Source organism: Mauremys mutica, chromosome 2 (assembly GCF_020497125.1).
Source record: "Mauremys mutica isolate MM-2020 ecotype Southern chromosome 2, ASM2049712v1, whole genome shotgun sequence".
NCBI lineage: Eukaryota > Metazoa > Chordata > Testudines > Geoemydidae > Mauremys > Mauremys mutica.
Genome location: NC_059073.1, coordinates 165,516,091 through 165,535,745, shown reverse-complemented (window position 1 = coordinate 165,535,745; position 19,655 = coordinate 165,516,091). Strand labels below are relative to the sequence as shown.

At 45.2% G+C, this 19,655-nt stretch overlaps 1 protein-coding gene across 1 annotated transcript; it reads left to right on the top strand.

Annotated features, from left to right (window-relative positions):
• Positions 1 to 5,999: 5,999 nt before the first annotated feature.
• C2H5orf49 (chromosome 2 C5orf49 homolog) lies at positions 6,000 to 16,047 on the top strand. The gene is made up of 3 exons (XM_045003151.1): positions 6,000 to 6,235; positions 11,818 to 11,934; positions 15,651 to 16,047. Exons 1-3 carry the CDS (start codon positions 6,065 to 6,067, stop codon positions 15,828 to 15,830), a joined length of 468 nt encoding a protein of 155 aa, XP_044859086.1. The 5' UTR covers positions 6,000 to 6,064; the 3' UTR covers positions 15,831 to 16,047.
• Positions 16,048 to 19,655: the final 3,608 nt, after the last annotated feature.

Sequence of the window (19,655 nt, the reverse complement as noted above, 5' to 3'; positions counted from 1 at the left end):
AGCTGCTTTCAACTACCTGAAAGGGGGTTCCAAAGAGGATGGATCTAGACTGTTCTCAGTGGTAGAAGATGATAGAACAAGGAGTAATGGTCTCAAGTTGCAGAGGGGGAGGTTTAGGTTGGATATTAGGAAAAACTTTTTCACTAGTAGGGTGGTGAAGAACTGGAATGGGTTACCTAGGGAGGTAGTGGAATCTCCTTCCTTAGAGGTTTTTAAGGTCAGGCTTGACAAAGCCCTGGCTGGGATGATTTAGTTGGGTTTGGTCCTGCTTTGAGCAGGGGGTTGGACTAGATGACCTCCTGAGGTCCCTTCCAACCCTGAGATTCTATGATTCTATGATTCTATGAACCTTCTCTGGACTACTGACTTTGCGTGAAAGGGTTGACACAGGGACGGTGACTGTGGTGGGTTGGGTGTGCAGTGATGTAGAGACCGCTTCTAAACTATAGGACTAAACTATAGGACTGCTCCTGCTCGTACAGCGGTCTCTGTGGTGAGGACTGGTACAGGTGCGTGTGCAGGAATGGGAGAGTGGTGCAGGCTTTGCGACGGAGTTTGGGTGCAGGCTCTGGGCTGGGGGTTGGGGACATAGGAAGGTGTGAGTGGTGTGTGATAATGGGGAGGAGGTGTAGGGGGTTGCGGGCTGGGGACTGATGGTTTGATGCATTGTAGAGGCTCAGGGCTACGATAGAAGGGCAGGGTGAGGGCAACCTGCCTTGCCACTTGTGGATGGCATGCTCAATGACCCTGGGGCAGCAGACAGCATTTCTGCGGGTAGCCTCTCTACTGTGAGACAGGGACGCAGCGCGGCGGGGGGGGGGGTGAGACGACATGCTGGGGGAGGGGTGGCAGGTGGGGGCTGGTACCTGCTCCAGGCAGGGAATTGACGGGGCTGGGGGAGACCCGCGTGGGACAGGGCACGATCCAGGCATGGCCGGTGGAGAGACCCACCTGCAAATATACCTGGCGCAGGGCACTTTCCGCCTATGAGCAGAACATGAAAATCACCCCACAGACTGACCAGGGTGACTAGAGGCTGCACTCTGTGAGTGACCAGCTGTTGATCTTGCCCCCATATCTGTACCACTATTAACGGTGAAAGTCCTATGCAATTCCCAAACCATTCTCCCCCCTTCACGGAAAGTATTCTGCAAAGAAACCTGACGGGAAAAGAAATTACCAAAAAATAAAAACTTTTTATAATGAACAGCACATTAAGGGAAGGACTTCTCAAAAGTAAGGTACTGAGAGCGTTTTGTAAGTTTAGCACTCTGCTGTGGTGCATTAACATTTTTCACGGCCCCTGGTGCCCCTTCCTCTTGTCATTTTGGGTGATGGTGGGATTGGACTTTGCGGCGGGGGGCGGCGGTCGCAGATGCGCAGTGAAGGGGAGCTCCGTCCTCCTTCCTGCGGTGCTGCAGAACATCGACAAGGCGCCTGGATCAGGTAGGGATACAGTTGCACCTGTGTGACGGGAAAAAGTGAGTGAATTCCATAGAGAGATATTTTTGGTCAAAAAAGAAACAAAGTCTACTCAGTGTGTGTGAACAAGAGCAAGCACAGCACCTCTCTCATGAGCACTCACTCGGGGAAAGTTCGATTTCTCTGGGTTCGCTTTCATTGCCTGTGGTATTGCACTGCAGACCAGAGAAGCGGGGCAGGAAAGAAGAATCCATGGAGCGGCCAGGCATGGTAAGCCAATTTTTTTTTGCAGCTTTAAGTTGCATCTACAGCACTGTCCTCCTGCTGCAGGCAAACATGAAAGCAGAATCGGTGCCCCTGTTGCAGCCCCTCGCGGCCGTTCCCTGTTAGAGATCCCTGTATTCTCCCACTCTGCAGCCTCCTACACGTGGCTGTACAGTGATGCTTCTTGTTATGCAAAGGAACAGTTAAGCACAACCATTACTAATGGTACACAAATTACTCTAATTACATGCAGGAGTCTGCGCGCGACATCACACTGAGGAGAGTGTCACGGAGAGAGAGAGCGCGCATGCTGGAGGAAAGCCAACACAACCCTGGGGCCTATGCTGCCATGCTCGTGAAGGCGCTGGTCCCCGAGTTCCAGCTGAGAGCGTTGCGTGGAAAAGTGTGCTTCCTCGGGGCACCCAATAAGCAAGCCCTGCCCAGGAACCTCATGCAGAGGCTTGGCGATTACCTCCTGGAGAGCTTCCTGGAGATGTCAGAGGAAGATGACAGTTCCATCCACCTGTACATAGACCTTATGTTCGCCTAGTTGTTTTCCCAGTTTATTTAAAAAATAAATGTTAACATGTTTGAAGCAGTTACCGATTGATCCTTCTCCTGATTCAGGGTCCGTGGTAACGGGTGGGGAGTGTTGGTAGGGGATCTCATTGACGGTGACGAAGAGATCCTGGGTGTCAGGGAAATCTGTGTTGTAAGCGCTGTCGACTGCCTCGTCCTCTTAAACTTTCCCGTACGCGAACATCTCCGAGGAACAGTCCGTCGACAGTATCCCATCCTCTCAGTCCACGGTCACTGGTGGGGCAGTGGTGGCAGACCCACCGAGAATGGCATGCAGTGCCTCGTAGAAGCAGCATGTCTGGGGCTGGGCTCCGGAGCGTCCGTTTGCCGCTCTGAGTTTCTGGTAGCCTTCTCTCAGCTCCTTGACTTTCACGTGGCACTGCGTTGTATCCTGGCTCTATCCTCTGTCTCTCATGGCTTTGGAGACCTTCTCGAAGGTCTTTGCATTCCGTTTGCTGGAGCGCAGCTCCGAAAGCACAGACTCATCGCCCCACACAGCAATCAGATCCGAGACTTCCCGGTCAGTCCATGCTGGGGACCTCTTTGTAGTGTGAGATTGCCTGGACTCCTCTGGTGGAGAACTCTGCATCATTGCCGGTGCTGCTGAGCTCGCCCCGATGAGCAACCAGGACATGGGATTCAAACTGTCCAGACAGGAAAAGGAATTCAAATTTTCCAGGGGCATTGACTGTGTGGCTGGTCAGAGCATCCAAGCTCGGACTGGCGTCCAGAGCGTCAGCAGAGTGTTGCACTCTGGGATAGCTCCCGGAGCTACTAAGATCGATTCGCATCCACACCTAGCCTAATTCAACATAGCCATGTCGAATTTAGCGCTACTCCCCTTGTCGAGGTGGAGTACCGAAGTCGAACTAAAGAGCCCTCTATGTCGAATTAAATGGCTTCCTGGTGTGGACGGGTGCACGCTTAATTCGATTTAACGCTGCTAAATTCGATTTAAAGTGCTAGTGTGGACCAGCCCTGGGAGACGGCGCCGCTTACTCTGATTGCGTCCAGTGAGATGATCAGACTGTCAGTAGCCCACACAGAAAGGAGAGGGGAGGGAAGATGGGTTCACACACTCCTAGACCCAGGAAGCTTCCTCGCCGGACGATGCCAGGCCGAGTCAGCCCACCGTGGGTCGGATCTCCTAAAGATCCACTAGTTACCGGGCTTGCGTTAGAGTAGTCCTGATCACGAGCCTTCGCTTCACAAGGTACTCTGGGCGTCTTCCGGTAACAATCACTCACACTGGTGTACACACTCACACACACACCAAGACCATTATTTCCTATTACCACGATGCATCTTATCTTGCTGCACAGTCAATAAGTTCAGATTGCGTGAGCCCAACAGAGACAGACATCCCCCCGGACAGTTCTCCTCCCAGTGCAGCTCTGGGGCATATGATGGGGGATTTTTACAAGAGCTCTCCATATAAACAGCTTCAGAAGCTACCTGTTTGCGACAAAACAGGAGTAATTGAAGGATCGTGTTATAATTAAGTGATCCTTCCGGTGGCCACCTTTCCTGGCTCTCTAGCTGATATTAAGGCCAGTCAACTGTACAGAACCTCTTCAGTTTGCTTTTAGTCAATGGATCTGATTCAAACACTTTCCAATTCATCAGAATGCATTCTAAGGGTGTACACCGTGCCCTGCCGGCTGTCCCCTGTCCTTGCCCCATACCACGGGCTTGCCCTTGACCCACTATAGGACGCTCTCTCGTCTAGTGGGAATTACAACGGCTGGGCGTCCCCAGCCTCAGGCAAAAGTCCACACCACTGGACTGTTCCTACCTTATCCACAGGACCGGTTCCTCACCGTCGCCCGCAGCTGCTTCTCCACTATCTGAGTGCGTTGCACCGTTGTGTCCTCCAAGGTCAGCCTGACGCGTCTCTGCCGAGGCCCCCGGTAAAGGCACCGGTGCGCGCTGGGCGTCGGCTGTGACCATCGTCCGCCGCCATTGGAGGAGTCCGGGCAAGGCACAATTTTGCCTCAAGCCCACCCAGGGACGCCAAAACTGTTGCCGGCACAGAGGGCCGAGGACAGCAACAGTGGGGGTTCGTTGCCCGGTGTGCGTCGCACTAATTATCACACCAGGGTGGAGAAGCAAACCAGGTTTATTTGAGCCCAAAAAGGTGCCAGAGAGAAAAAGCATTCTCAAATCCTGCACACAGATACAAGCGGTTTTTCTCTCTTTATACATAACTTCAGCTAAGCATTCCCATCACCCCCACACTCCTCCTCTCCTCCCACCTTTCATTCCCATGCAGCAAATACACTTTGCAATAGCAATTACATTAAGCAGTTAAGTCATACTTGGCAAAAACCACTTTAGCTCGTTAGTAACTCTTCTGTGAACAGTTATCTTGTTTTATTTCTTTGATCTGTTATTCTGCCCCCACCCCCCTTAGCCAGGTGTAAGCAGGCCTCATCATTATCTCCTGGCAGTACCACGGTTGAGCTAGCTGTTGTACATTCCATTCTCGGTTACTGGCCTGCTAGGTTGATTAAAGTTCAAACATAAACATGGAAGTGCTTTGGTCAGACATGGAGTGACTTTAGTTCATTCAGGCCTACTACAGAAGGCTTTATTGACACTTATGGCTTTCCACCCTCGTGAGTTACCTAGGGTTATGCCTAGTGACACCAACATTAGCTACACCTCCTTCTGAAACCACTCTCTCTGCCAAGTAAGAAGAATCAAACACAAATTAGAGAGTAAAGAAGATAGAGCCAGATTCTCATATCTAATAGGACGCTTTGCTCTCACAGGATAAAGGGGATTTAAACATGGATGTAAATGGAACTTTCACTCCCTTTATGACCTTTTAAGGACCCATTCTACTGCTCTGGCTCTGTATTGTAACTAATACGGACTGAATGCATTGCAGAGTTCCTCAGAGAGGAGGATCAGTCACTGAGGAACAGGGAGGGGAAGATGCAGGAGCAGCCATTATTCAAGGTCACATACATATGCAGAAAGAAAAGAAAGGATTGGTGCCATCTCAGCCAAAGCTGCAGATGCTCAGTCTCCACTAGGGAACATTAGTGGTTGGAACATTAAATCCAAGTGAAAGCATGATCCAGTCCTATATCTCACTACTCTTCAGAATCAGAAACATTGACCTCCTGAGCAGTGCAACAGCTCCACCCACAACTGAACTCTATGGCCAAGACCAGCAATATCACCCCAGTGCACCAGTCACTGGGGAGAACAATTAAAAACCAACAAGCTAGCACCAAAGATCCCTGCACAGAACTACCACGCTAGCAAACAGCCTCCCCACAGTGAAAGATGCACCGCAGCCTCTGGCCAAATACAGAATCGGTAAAGTGGGAGCCACTCAGCACAGTCCAAACCCAGAGCAGGGTGACTGTGAGCCCACGTGACAGGCGAGATTGAGACACGGGCTCTTTCTATTCCCATCTCCAATATCTGAGCGTGTGAGAGCAATTTCAGGCATTACCTGAGAGAGAGGATGAAACACTTTCTGCCAAAAATGCACCTAACCCGGGAGCCACAGGGAGCTGGGAGAGGGCGTCCCGCTGTGGGGACAAATGAAGACATGGGGGGAAACCTCCCGCACCTGCGAGCTCTTTGCTGGGCACAACAACGTCCCTACCTCTGGAGACCCCACAGCTTGTTCTGTGGCTAACGGCGCCACTCATTGCCCGCTCCCTTTGTGTGACCTCACAACTGGATACTACGCGTGTTTCCTAGTAACCCCGGAACGCAGAAAGACCAGCAACAGCGGGACCCGCTCTGTGCCCCAGGCGGGCCGGGCTCCGGCCGCGGGATGTCGCGCACCCCGGAGGGGACGGAACCAGACGGGCAGCGGGAGGAGGAATCAGCGGAGCAGACGAAAGGGAAACACCAAATGCCGCTCTCCGCCCTGTCCGCCTTCAGCTACATCCCGCCCGGCCGCAGGGACCCCCCGGAGCACAGCTACTTCCACCAGGAGTTCAAGGTGGGGTGGGGGTGAGGAGAACGGGGCAGGGCGCGGGGCTGGGGGCGAGGGAATGAAAAGAGGAGGAATAAGAAAGGAGGCGGTGTAGGAGTGAAAGCGAAGAGGCTGCAGGGGGCAGCAGAAACATCACAGTAAGTAAATAGGTGTTTGTACATTTCACCTGGAGAGGAAAATGCATTCTTGGCTTTCCCTCCCCACCCTTAAATCTTAAATTTGCAGAGCCTGGGCCCCTGAGTGGTCAGCACTCATCATTCCTCCTAAGTAAAGCAATTAATATCAACAAGGACGTTCAGCAGCTGGAAAATCTTGTTTGTTCCTTAGGGTATAATTTACAGCCTAGAAAAAATAATAATTGATTACACGGGGATTTACTGAGCCCTGGATAAATTAATAAAGGGCATGTATAATAAGTTCAGCTTTTTGGCAGTCTTTTATGCAGTCTAATTCAATCTGGGACCATGTAGTTGCATCTAATAAGATTGGGGTGGGTTGATCTTAGTCACCATAGACATGATGGTAACACAACCATCTTAAATTTGATGCCAATATTTTAAAGGCACACAAATCAACCGCATGAGAATGTCACACTTTTGCCTTATGCTGGAAAGTCCACTTTAGCACTTACATAGCACTTTTCTTTTTCAAAATTCTTTGTAACGTGTAATTAATTTTTACATCACTTCTGGAGGACAAAAGGTATTACCCATATTTTTTAGATGGGAAAAGTGATACAGAAAGGAGTTGGAGTGAATTTCAACAAAACATATTCAATTGACAAACAGAATGTTGTCCTCTGGTTAAACCTCTAAACATACTTCAGATAGTGATTTTATTGAAAAATATCTCAGTACTATCAATATTTGGCACAGATTAGCTGACCAATTTCTGCTGAGAAGTCTGTGCTGTCAGAGACTGTGGTCTAAGAAATAGTTTCCATATTGGTTCAGAAGTGGAAAGTAGTTCAACATCAGTAAGGCCCTGATTCTACAAACATTCATGCACATGGTTAACTTTACTACTATGGGCTAGATTCACAAAGGGATGTAGGCCCAGATTTAGGCACCAGTGGTATTCACAAAACACTCCACTCAGCTACTGCTGAACGCTGTAGGCACCTAAACTCAGTCAGTTAGGGCACTCATCTAAGAGGTGGGAGATTCCTGTTAAAATCTCTTTTCCCCATCAGGCAGTTGGGAACTTGCACTGAGGGTTTCCCATATCCCAGGTGAATCCCCTAACCACTGGACTAGAAGTTATGGAGGCTCCCCTCCCCAATCATAGAATATCAGGAGATCATCTAGTTCAACCCCCTGCTCAAAGCAAGGGACTAAATCCCCAGACAGATTTTTGCCCCAGATCTCTAAATGGGTCCCTCAAGGATTGAACTCTCAACCCTTGGTTTAGCAGGCTAATGCTCAAACCACTGAGCTATCCCTCCCCCCAAGCTTCTTGCAAGAGGTATCTAACTCCAGGAGAGGGTTCATAGCTGAGATTCCCAAGCAGAGATGGGTGCCTTCCATCCCAACCGGTGGGCTGGTCTATACTAGAAAATTAGATTGATCCAGCTACATGGTTCAGCGGTATGAATTTTTCACACCCCTGAGCGATGTAGTTAAGACAACCTAAGTCCTCATGTAGACGGCTAGGTCAATGGAAGAATTCTTGTCAGCCTAGTTACCACCTCTCATGGATTAACTAAAGCAAACAGGAGAACACCTCCCATCACTGTCATGTCTCCACTGAAACATATAATGCCCCTGCTGCAGCTAAGCCACTGTAGTGTCTTAAGTGTAGACATAGCCTAAGGCACTAAACTGCCTTAGAGAGGTAGGATTTAGCACATGCCTTTCTCCTGGGCATCTCCCATTGGCTAGTTTAGGCAGGGAGCCATCTGGCATACTGGCTTTTTGTGAATCCATTCTTAGGTACCTGTCTCCCTCCATTTGTTGTATAGGAAGACTGAGTGCTTAACTCAGGCTTTGTGAATCTCGATGATTTTGTAGGTACCTAAGCGTTTGAAGATGAGGTGGCCAAATCTATTACCCAGCAAAGGGATTTAGGGCTCTTATGTTAAATCTCCCTCTTAGCAGGAATTAAAATACTGCATAAAGCTGCTGAGTAAATACTGCTGACTCATTAGGACAGGTGAGGATTAATTTTCAGCAAGAAGAAGCAGCAGAGCTATCAAGGTGCTGTAGGAAACTCTAGGAGCAGCCAAGACTGAGGAGAAATTTTAGGCTGAGATTTATAATCTATTATTACTGGAGTCACCAACAAAGGCAAAAACCTAGGTAGGGGGCAAGTTTGACTGTGAGGATTTTATATGAAGTAGGATAAAAGTACTACCTGCTCACAACTAAGTAACAGGATACAGAACCTTTCACTTCTGTTCCTGGTTTCATTCAGCATAGGTCAGTAGTGCTGCAATGGTCTGAGTGTGGCTTAATCACTGTGCAAAACGAATTGCTCATTTCAATCCAAAATGTTAAAATTCACTTGGCAAATACAGTTGACAAAGATCACCACAGCCAATCCACTTGCCACATTGGTTGGATTGTTTTGTTAAAATAATCAGCATAGACATTGCTCATTTTCATTTGCAGGTTTCAGAGTTACACAGGAAAGGTACTTAGAGGCAGAGCCTAATGATTATTGTGAATGAGAATAGTTAATGGTGTGCTTAAAAGATTAAAGAAAGAAAGGGAGAACAACAACATTAAGCCGAGGTGAGGCTGCAGCTCCAAATATGGCTTACACAGGTACAGAGCTGATAAAGTCTCATTGTAAATTCTATATCAAATTCACATTGATCAGCTGCCATATCGCAGAGCTTTGTTTAGAATATGAAGTCAGTTTTACAAACCAGGTAATCTGGGAGTGTTAGAAGATGCCACTCGGATAATATAAAAATAAAATAAAATCTAAAAGTGTTAACAGCTCTTTCATAGATTCTCAGATGGGGTAGCACCATGGGAATAAGAATGAGAAATGGCCTGGAAAAAAAGCATAGATGTGACCCATGGGTTTGTATAACTAAGGAATTATTAGACCATGAGTAAAAAAGGCATGACAAATTTGAGGTTTGCATTGGGTGACTGTGGGGAATAAACTGACTGACTGTTGGGATAAGCTTATTGACTATTTCAACAGAGAATGTTAAAAACAAATGCAGTTCAGCGATTGAGGTAGACAGAAGCATGGGCTAGTGGCCTGAGAACATGACTGGAAGACAGGAAATCCTTAATTTTAATCCCATTTTTGACAATGACTCCCTTTCTGGTTTTGGGCAAATTCATGTAAACAGTGTGTGTTTCATTTCCCCATCCATGAATTACCCCACACCTATTTGATAGGCATGTTGTGAACTTTAATTAATGTTTTCAAAGTGATTTACAAGTGCTTGATTTTATTAAGCCAGATCATAGGAAATACTCACCTGAGACATGGATTGCTTGTCCATTTTACATGATTCATTCATTCCGGCTGGGTTATTAAAAATACAGGCCTACTATTCTAGCATTTAGCAACTGATGGAAATGACTACCATTAATACCAGTAAAGTATCTGGAGACAAAATAACCAGCCAGACATTGCACAATTAGGTGAGATAATTCTGGCAGAACTGCTCAAACAGATTATCTAGGACAGAATTACAGTTAAACATGATAGGCTGTCTGTCTACCTTCAAGTCCGAGAAAGGCTGAATTTTCTTCATTGATATAGTTAGTCAGTGAATAATGCAGTAGTTCTTTTTAACCAGCATGAGGTAGATCTTTACTTGGCTTCTAAATAAAATATGGAAAGCCAAGGAAAAGCTATATTGAAGTACAATAATAGGGAGGACAAATCACCACCTAGAATTCTACAAATCTCATCGCCTCTGAGAAGTGAAAGGGAGAATAGATTAAAAAAAAAAAACCAACAGCCCTTCCTCTTGAACACCAGCTAGTGTATTTCCCTTATTGAGTAACCCTATTATTATAGGAGTGCATTAGTGACACCATAGTTAAGGCTGTGCCAAAAGTTTCCTTTCAATGGGACCATTATAACCATCTAGCACTATTCTGACTTTAATATTTTCAGAGATAAATAGTTATAAAATAGAAAAAAAGATAAAAATCAGAACATGCTTCAGTTTTCTAAAGTACCATAAATGTTTTTTTTTTATTTTTAATCTATTTAAATTTTCACAGTTGCACAAAATTATGGGCTTTAAGCATTTTTTATATTTATTGATGTAAATGTTCACACTTGTGGGAAACTGGAGGGGAGGGTGTCATACAATTATTTAATGACTGACATTGATATTCAAAAAGTTAAAGCTTTATAGTCATTAAAACCACAAATTGTCAACATCACACATGAAAATATACAAAGTAATTATCCTTAAGTCAAACTGTAAAGTTCTCAAGCAGCACTTTTCTTACTTTGCCAATCTTTAATTTTCAATTATTGTTGATGGAATTTATTTGGTTAGCTTGTATGTACACAGTGAAATCGATATTTACTGAAATTTACCTATAAAAATCTGATCCTTCCAAGCCTAATTACAACTACATCATTGCTGAGCCAAAAATGAAGATTGAAGTTTTTAAAGTTTCACTTTTTCAGATTTTTAGATCATGTGTCACAAGAACAGGGTGATAGGTTGAGATCTTCTCCAGTCAAAGTGCTGAGCCTTTGATGATTTTCATAAGTAATTATTAATATATTGCAAAAGGTCTTTTCCTCTCCTCTCTCAAATATTTGTTTCTGAAACATACATGGTTCAGTATTTGTAAATCATAATAAATCTCTAGTGTCTGTAGCTAATTGTGCATTACCTAGCACTTTGGGACTTCAAGGACTCAAGGCTTCATTTCTGGTATATAGAAAACCGGTGCTGCAATCAGTGGGAGTCTTCGGTACACCAGGAAATGCAAGACTGGGATTCACTGGAGACACTAATTAAATAGAGCTCTGAGATTTTCATATGAAAAGATGTTTTAAGTACAATCATTTTTATGTTTCTTGGAGGGGTGGCAAGTGTGTGTTTATGCATATTATTGGAACCAGAGATTACTCATGCAGTATGTTTCTGAGCTACACAAAAATATGCATTAACTTGAAGATAAAGGCTGATTCATAGGCTACTTCCAATATCTATTTCTTTCAAAATGAACTTCAAAGCTGCCTTTCTCTCCATTTCCTTCAACCAAAATATCTCTTTAATCAAGTGTATGCGTTTGCTGAAGGAAAATAGTTCAGTAAAGAAACCGATTTAAGCTTCCATGTGGTTACTATAAATTATAAAGGGGGAAACAGTGATATGAAACACTCAGACAAATCCTTTGGCAATGTCTTTACATATCATGTAGAAGTTGTTTTAGTTTCACATTTTCACAGACAAGCCAAACGCACAAAAGAATTGTAACATTTTTTCAGACTATTTCAAAAGGATGCCCCAAATGTTGCTAACAACTGATGTTTTTCACAGCATATAGTGCTGCACATGCACTAGTTAGTAGTTCTACCACATTATTTTCTAACTCACAGTGTTAAACACCACTGTAAGTTAATCATATTTTTTTCTTTATCCCAAGACAGGGATTGTTTCCACATATGACTCCATTTTTAAGAGGCCAATGGGTTACAATGAAAAACTCCACCGATGTGACAGAGAACATGCAAATAGTCAAGGTCTGAACATTAATGATGAGGTAAGGTTTATATGCGGACATTAAAGTGGCTTCATTCACATTGACAACAATGGAGTTAGGTGCCTAATGTGGAGAGACAGATATGACAGAGACCCCTTGACAATGGGGCCCACTGTTCTTTGCAAAGCAGACTTATCTTAGACCTGACAAACTCACACTACCAAATGTGTCTCACAGGATATTTATCTATAAAGAGTAATTTAGGCTATCTACAGAAAGCTTGTAACCTGTCCAGCTTCATATTACAAGTGCTGTGTGGCTTAGAGGAGCAGTGATTTAATATGAAACCAGTGGTGGAATAATTTTTATAGTGGGGATGCTGAAAGCCATTGAACAAAACTGTAAGCCCTGTATCTGATGGAAACCACTTCAAGTCAGGAGGTGCTGCTGCACTCCCAATATCCCTAATTCCAGCATCCCTAGTGAAACTGGAAAATTGGGATACACTGCACCTTTGGGTGCAGAGAATCTGGAATTTCTGTGAGTAGCCAGTACCAGGGGCTGGATATCACAGGTGAACAATTCAAAGTGACTCAGGGGTTGGGGTGCACCTCTTGTTAACCTGCAAGGCAAAGACAGGGCTGGCATAGCCTAAAGGAGAGTGCTTGAATGTCTGAAAGGCTGATGGTGCTAGGGAGCTAACACCCAGTTACCAGAAGCAAGACTCCCTCACACCAGAGGCAGGAGGTAACAAGTTGACTAACTGTCTTGGGTACCCTAAGAACTGTCATAATAGGCACCTTAGCCTGTGATACACAAAGCCAGCACAATAGGCAGGGAGCCACCTACGCAAGCCAATGGGAGACACCAACCGGAGAGGGGACATGCTAAGCCCTGCCCCTCTCTGAGATAGGTACTTAAGTCCAGGCTGCACAGGGGTGCCTTGCTCTGCTAGTAATCCATGAACAGGGGGCAGATAGGCACTTGGCTCCCTAAATTTTTTGTGGGGCCTGAAACAACACAGCTGGGGGACAGGAGGCACTCATAACCTCTAGCCTGGCAAATAGGGCACTCACTGGGATGTGGGAAACGGCCACTTCAAATCCCACCTCCACTTGAGTACGGATGTAAACATGGATCTGCTACGTCTCAGGTGAGTGCTCTAACCCCTGGGACAGGGTTTCCTCACTGTCTCCTGTTGAAGTTGTTCCACTTTAATTAAACAACAGAATACTCAAATATGTATTGGGCCAAAGAATGTTAGAATAACTATAGCCTAGTGGTTAGAGCACTCACCTGCGATGTGGTCGCTCACTGTTCCACTCCCTTCTCTGCTCAGGACGGGGCAGGAGTGGAAGGAAGAGAAAACTTGAACTGGGTCTTCCACATCCTGGCTGAGAACACTAGGCTAACGATTATAAGGGAGGTCCGTCTCCCCTCCCACTCCCCAGCAGTTTTGGTTGGGGCCCCATGTGTGATTTAGGCAGCCGAACACCTACCCTTCCTAGTTTGTGACTCACACTGGTGTTTAGGAGGGCGAGAGGTGTTTGGACACCTATCTCGAGGAAGTAGTACACATGCTCAGGCAGGAGAAAAGCACTGAGGCATCTAGAGTGAGACTGCAGGATATGCGCCCAGAGGCAACAGTTTAGGTGCTGAATGAGTTTAGGCACCTACAGCATTAGGCAACAGCCAAGCAGGAGTTTGGTGGATCAGTGGTATCTGTAAATGGGACTTACGCTCCCAAAGTATCCTAAGCCAGGTTCAGGGAAAGAGTAAAGCCATGCCCCTCAGACTGGGTAGACAGTGTGGATGTTGCAGTTCAGGTAGCAGCACAGGCTAGTCACCCAAGTATAGACCCAAGGGGTCAGCCAGGCTTCCACGTGTGTGGCTACCCCATATTGCTGCCCCTTCCACAATGTCCACTGCTAGTTTTAGTGCACTAGCTCAAGCAACGCTAGCGTGTTTCCAGCTGCCTGAGGGGGAATGCACACTCCCAACTGCTGTATAGACATACCCAAAGACACACGCACCCTATTTTCCTGAGTTAGCAGTCTCCCCTCTGTATATTTTCTGTATTCTCAGGGCACAGTAGAGTTTGGGGAGTAGAGCTAGGCTGAAACCATACTCTGTAGAGTTCCCCCCTTAGGGCCCTGCAGATGTCCAAGTGGAGATATCCTTGTAGGAGTTAATACTGCCTGGGAGGAGAGGTGCCCAGACACCAGCATGGGATAGCAAATGCTCAGTTAGGAAGTTCCAAGTTCTGTGAGAATTACCTCTGATTGCCCTGTGAATCTTGGGATTCTGAGTGGGTCATGGAACACTCCCAGTGTCTCTTCTGTATCTGAGCAGCTTCCTCCTAAACTCAATAGCAAAGTTCCTAGTAGACTTCATGGAGGAGCTGGCTCATCTCCCTTTTTGGGGTCAAAACTCTGGTTTGCGGGGTGTTTAATTTCCTTTTATTTTGGTAGAGTTTAGGGGTACAAGTGAGGTGTCACTGTTGGAAACGTCGTTATGCTAGCAAAGCATTTTTGAAGAAGAAGGTTTTGCAGTGTTTCCTAGAGATAGTCAGGCTCCCGCTTTGCCTGATCTCTGGAAGTTCACTCCGTAGTTGGATCAACTCAACAGAGAATGCTTGACCCTGACCTTTGTGATCTGCATTGTCCCAGCAAAGCACAGCTGCCCCAGTGGTCTATAGCCCAAAGTTGTCTTTAAATGTAGGTTGTAGGCTTGATCCACATTTATCAAGTATTTGTAGGGCTTAGAAGCTGTCACCTTATCCCTGCTGTAGGCACCATTTTTATGTATCCCCCTTTAGCTCTTATTACAGTAGCACCTATATACCCCAGCCAGGATTCAGGGCCGACTGTGCTAGACACTGTACAAACATACAAGTTCTCACACAGTTGATGTTCCATCCATACTTTAGCTGCTGGAAGGAAGAAAGTTTTCTGTCTCTTCTGCCTCCAGAGCCTCCTGGTTGCTGTGACTCAGGAGGGTAATAATGCTGCACATTTACCGCCAGTTCTCATTTACAAGGTCAGCATCATAACCATAAAATTGTTTTTTTAAAATGAGACCTTTAATTGCACAGAAATTAGTGGCTTAGTCCTCTACAATTGCCAGGGAAAGCTTCCTGCTTACCACAGGTGAGTCAGTGAGCCGATATTTTCAAGCTCATGTTTCATTAACTCTTTTTTTGCAGTAAGTTATGTGAGCAGAATGCATGAAGGTGTAATGAGGTAGCAGAGCATGAAAACTAGTTGGGAGCATTACAAACATCACAGCCACACGTGCATTGTACAGGTCATCCCAAATGTGTGCTAATAAAGCCTCTCTACTGACCCCAAAAAGCATACTAAATTCATTTAGTACATGGTCTGCAACTACTGACATGGATATCACCTCCACATGGTTAGGGTGTGGCTATATATATGGGTATGTACATGTAATCAGTATATAGTCATTCAGAGCATATCTCCATATCCTGCTGTCTCAGTGATGCAGTCATGTTTTATCACTATTGTTAAAGTTCAGTCAGGAATTTTGGACAATACACTAATGATCCAAACCCCACTGTAATTGTCTTTCTGCTAAACAAATGTGCCTTGCTCTAACATATATTATACAGTTCTGTCTAGGCAGAAGGCCCACTTGTCACCAGCTGCTACACCAGATTTAGCAATCTATATTTGTCACAGCAGTGGCTCCTCTACTGTTTTGCATGTGTGTGTTTATATATTAAGGAATATAAAATCTAAATAATGTTCTTACAGGAACTGGCAAGACCCAGTGCTGTTTTGTCCTCTTCAGAATATGGAAGACACATAAAACAGCCCGTAGAGCAGTCGATCAGAGATTATGCAAGGATTAACCGAGTGCAGGCTGAGTTCTACAGGAAAAATGGAGTCACCTGCTTGTTGGAAAAACCTTCTCAAAGTCTCGAACCATCCTAAAGCTCCTGTCCCCACCAGCCATCGACACGAACATAGTATAACACAGTTTTCACAGCAATAAGAAAATGAAGATTGTTTTGCCTTTTCTTGTAACACTTTCCTTTAGCTGGTCAGTGTGACTTTGATAACAAAAAAAAAAGAAAAAAAAAAAAGCCATAACAGCTGTCAGTTTCCCCATGTTAGTGTAAATGTACCTTGACATTTCATTAAAATCTTGCAAATAATTTCTCTACCAATTTTAAATGATGGCAATGTATTACAACGGAATAGAGCAAGTTTCTTCTTCAAAGCATTTACAAACATCAACTTACAATCCACACAACCATTTCTATTAGATTCATAAGTATTATTATCCTGATGGAAAAACTGAGGCGGAAAGAGGTTAAGGCCAAGATTTTCCAAAACAAGTGCCTAAATCTGTAACCAGAAAAAAAATATAAAATATTTTCAGATCAACCTGAAAACAAAATTTGCTGAGATTTTTGGCAAACTGGAAATTAAAAAAATAAATAAATCATTTGGGGGGTCAAACTAAACCTTTCACTCAATTCAAAATGAAGTGTTTTGTTTTGGTTTCAAGTATTTAACTTTGTACAATAATATTGAAGGAAATTTTTAAATGAAAAGTTATTTCAAATCAAAGACACCAAACTGACATGTTTCGACTTGGAGTACCTTTCCCCGAGTTAAAGAAGAGCTCCGTATAGCTCAAAAACTTCTCTCTCTCACCAACAGAAGTTGATCAAATAAAATACATTACTTCACCCACCTTGTCTCTCTGATTTATTTAGATTTTTTGGACCAGAACACATCTCATAAAATGTTTCCATCGACCCTCTGAGTGGGCAAGTCCTTGCAGGCCTACTACGCTGTGTCAGTCATGTAAGGATTTCCAGACCTAGGAACTGAGAACAAGAGACTCCCTTTGTGAAGTCTCATTTATTAATTTTCTTCACACAGTACAAAACCCCTCTTCATAGGCCCTTCAAATCTAACCCTTCATCTAAACTCTGGGGCTAATCCCAGCAAGCATCCTCTCCTGAGGTCAGGATTTCCCAGTTCTTCTCCCAGCTGTAGCCTTCAGTCAGCTTTTCCCCTAGTAAGCTAGAAGAGTTTAACTCTCCCCTGCTGGTCTCAGGAAACTCCTCTCTAGGATCACCTCCCACCAACTGCACTCTGGTAACCTTTTACCAGGCCTAGGTGCTTGTTGCTCAATTAGCTGCCTAGGTGGGCTGGCTGGCTGGCAGTTAATTGCTTACAGGTCAGCAGAGATGAGCTTGTTCTCCTTAAAAAGCCCTTCACTTGAAGTGAATGGGAGCTGCTAGGTACTCAGCACTTTTAAAAACTGGGACACTCAAATAGGAGCCTAAGTAGGAGTTTAGGTTTCTAACTTTAAGATGTTGCAAAATAGGTACCTAATGTGAGAGTGCAATCCATGAAGGTGCTCAGGTGCCACTGCAATCCACAAAACTCTCTCAGCTACCACCTAACCCTGTAGGTGTCTAACCTCACTTGGTGCCTAAGTTTTTGCCTCCGGACATGCCTACTGCAGCCCGGGCACTTATCTCCTGCCTGAGCCCTAGAACAGCTCACAAAGCAGGGGAAGATAGGCAATCAGCTGCCTAATTCACCTGCTGGGGGCCACTGAGCTTGCCTACTGGATCAGGCCCCTCAGACAAGTTCACACAAAACAGCTTGTGAAGTGATAGGGGGAAGAGGACCTCTCTTAGGGCTAGTCTACACTTACGAGCCGGGTCGACGCGGTGAGTTCGACTTCTCGGAGTTCGAACTATCGCGTCTAATCTGGACGCGATAGTTCGAACTCCGGAAGCGATAGTTCGAACTCCGGTACTCCACCACTGCAAAAGGCGGTGGCGGAGTCGACCTTGGAGCCGCGGACTTCGATTCCGTGGCGTCTGGATGGGTGAGTAGTTCGAAGTAGGGTACTTCGAATTCAGCTACGCTATTCACGTAGCTGAATTTGCGTACCCTAGTTCGACCCCGCTTCTTAGTGTGGACCAGCCCTTATAATCTTTAGCATAGTGGATAGGGTACTAACCCAAGATGTAGGAGACTTTTGGTTCAAGTCCCAAAAAAAGGGGAGAAGGGATTACAACAGGGCTCTGGCATCTGTCAGATGAGTACACTAAACTGTGGGATATTCTAATATAGGTCTCCCATATTGAAGTTGTCCCACTTTTAAACAAACAACTGAATAATTAAATTGACTCAAAAAATACTCAAAGCTCACTAGAGAAAAATGGTGCTGTGCTGCTCTTAAATGTAAAGATAATACCTGGTGTTCTGACAAGAAAAATCCTGTTTGGTTCAGTACACAAAGCAGCAGAAAATTATAACATGAAGAGGACTCTAACTTGCACTAAATACTGTAGTTTGTTAGAAAGGGCTGGCATGTCTCTTTAGGACACACTTGGAGTTGGACAGTATTCATCTGAAAAAGTTCTCTCACTCTAAAAGCACATTTAATTGATAGTAAAAGTCTCTCCTTTTCAGAGTAAAGTACTGAAATGTCTGCTTAAATGGTTGTGTAAATTTTATAAGAACATAAGAGCAGCCATACTGGGTCAGACCAAAGGTGCATCTAGCCCAGTATCCTGTCTTCCGACAGTGGCCAGTGCCAGGTGCTCCAGAGGGAATGAATAGAACAGGTAATCATCAAGTGATCCATCTCCTGTTGCCCATTCCCAGTTTCTGGCAAACAGAGGCTAGGGACACCATCCCTGCCCAGCCTGGCTAATAGCCATTGAAGGACTGATCCTTCATGAATTTATCTAGTTTTTTTTTTTTTTTTTTAAAACCCTGTTATAGTCTTGGCCTTCACAACATCCTCTATGAAGGAGTTCCACAGGCTGACTGTGCATTGTGTGAAGAAATAATTCCTTTTGTTTTAAACCTGCGGTGTATTATGTTTCAATTGAAACCAGAATACGCAATATTTTTGTCAGTTTCAAATGACAACCAGGAGTTCTTGTATGCAATGTAGTTGTAGCTATGTAGGGCCAGTGATATTAGAGAGAGAAGATGGATGAAGGAATATATTTTATTGGACCAACTTCTGTTGGTGAGAGAGACAAGCTTTCAAGCCAGACAGCGCTCTTCTTCAGGTCTGGGAAAGGTACTCAGAGCATCACAACTAAACAAAAAAAAAACAACACCACAGATTGTTTAGCATAAGTAGATAGTACATATTCTAAGGGATCATTCAAGGTAGAGTGGCCTGTTAACACCTCTGCAGTCACAAGACAAAAAGATTGGATTAGCAGGTTACAGATTGTTGTAATAAACCACTGTGACAAAGTTCCTCCTCTACCTTGGTGGGTCCTGCTCTTACTGGCAGATTTGCTCATCTCACAGATTCACCCTGTGGGTCGGGAAACAGCCCAGAGACCTTCCCCTCTGGTAGGAGCCACAGTCCAGGTCAATTCCTCCTGTGTTTGATCAGGAGTTGGGAGGAACCCAGGCCTGCCCTCTACTCTGGGTTACAGCCTAGGGCCCTGTGGACTGCAGCTGTCTAGAGTGCCTCCTGGTACAATTGCGTGACAGCTACAACTCCCTGGGCTACCTCCCCATGGCCTCCTCCCAACACCTTCTTTGTCCTCACCACTGGACCTTCCTCCCGAGGTCTGATAACACTTGTACTTCTCAGTCCTCCAGCAGCACACCCTCTCACACTCAGCTTCTTGCACACCTCTTGCTCCCAGTTCCTCTCCTGCACTTCCTCTTCTCTGGCTCCCCCTGGCCTGACTGGAGTGAGCCCTTTTATAGCATCGGAGGGGCCTTAATTAGTCAGGTGCTTAACAGCCT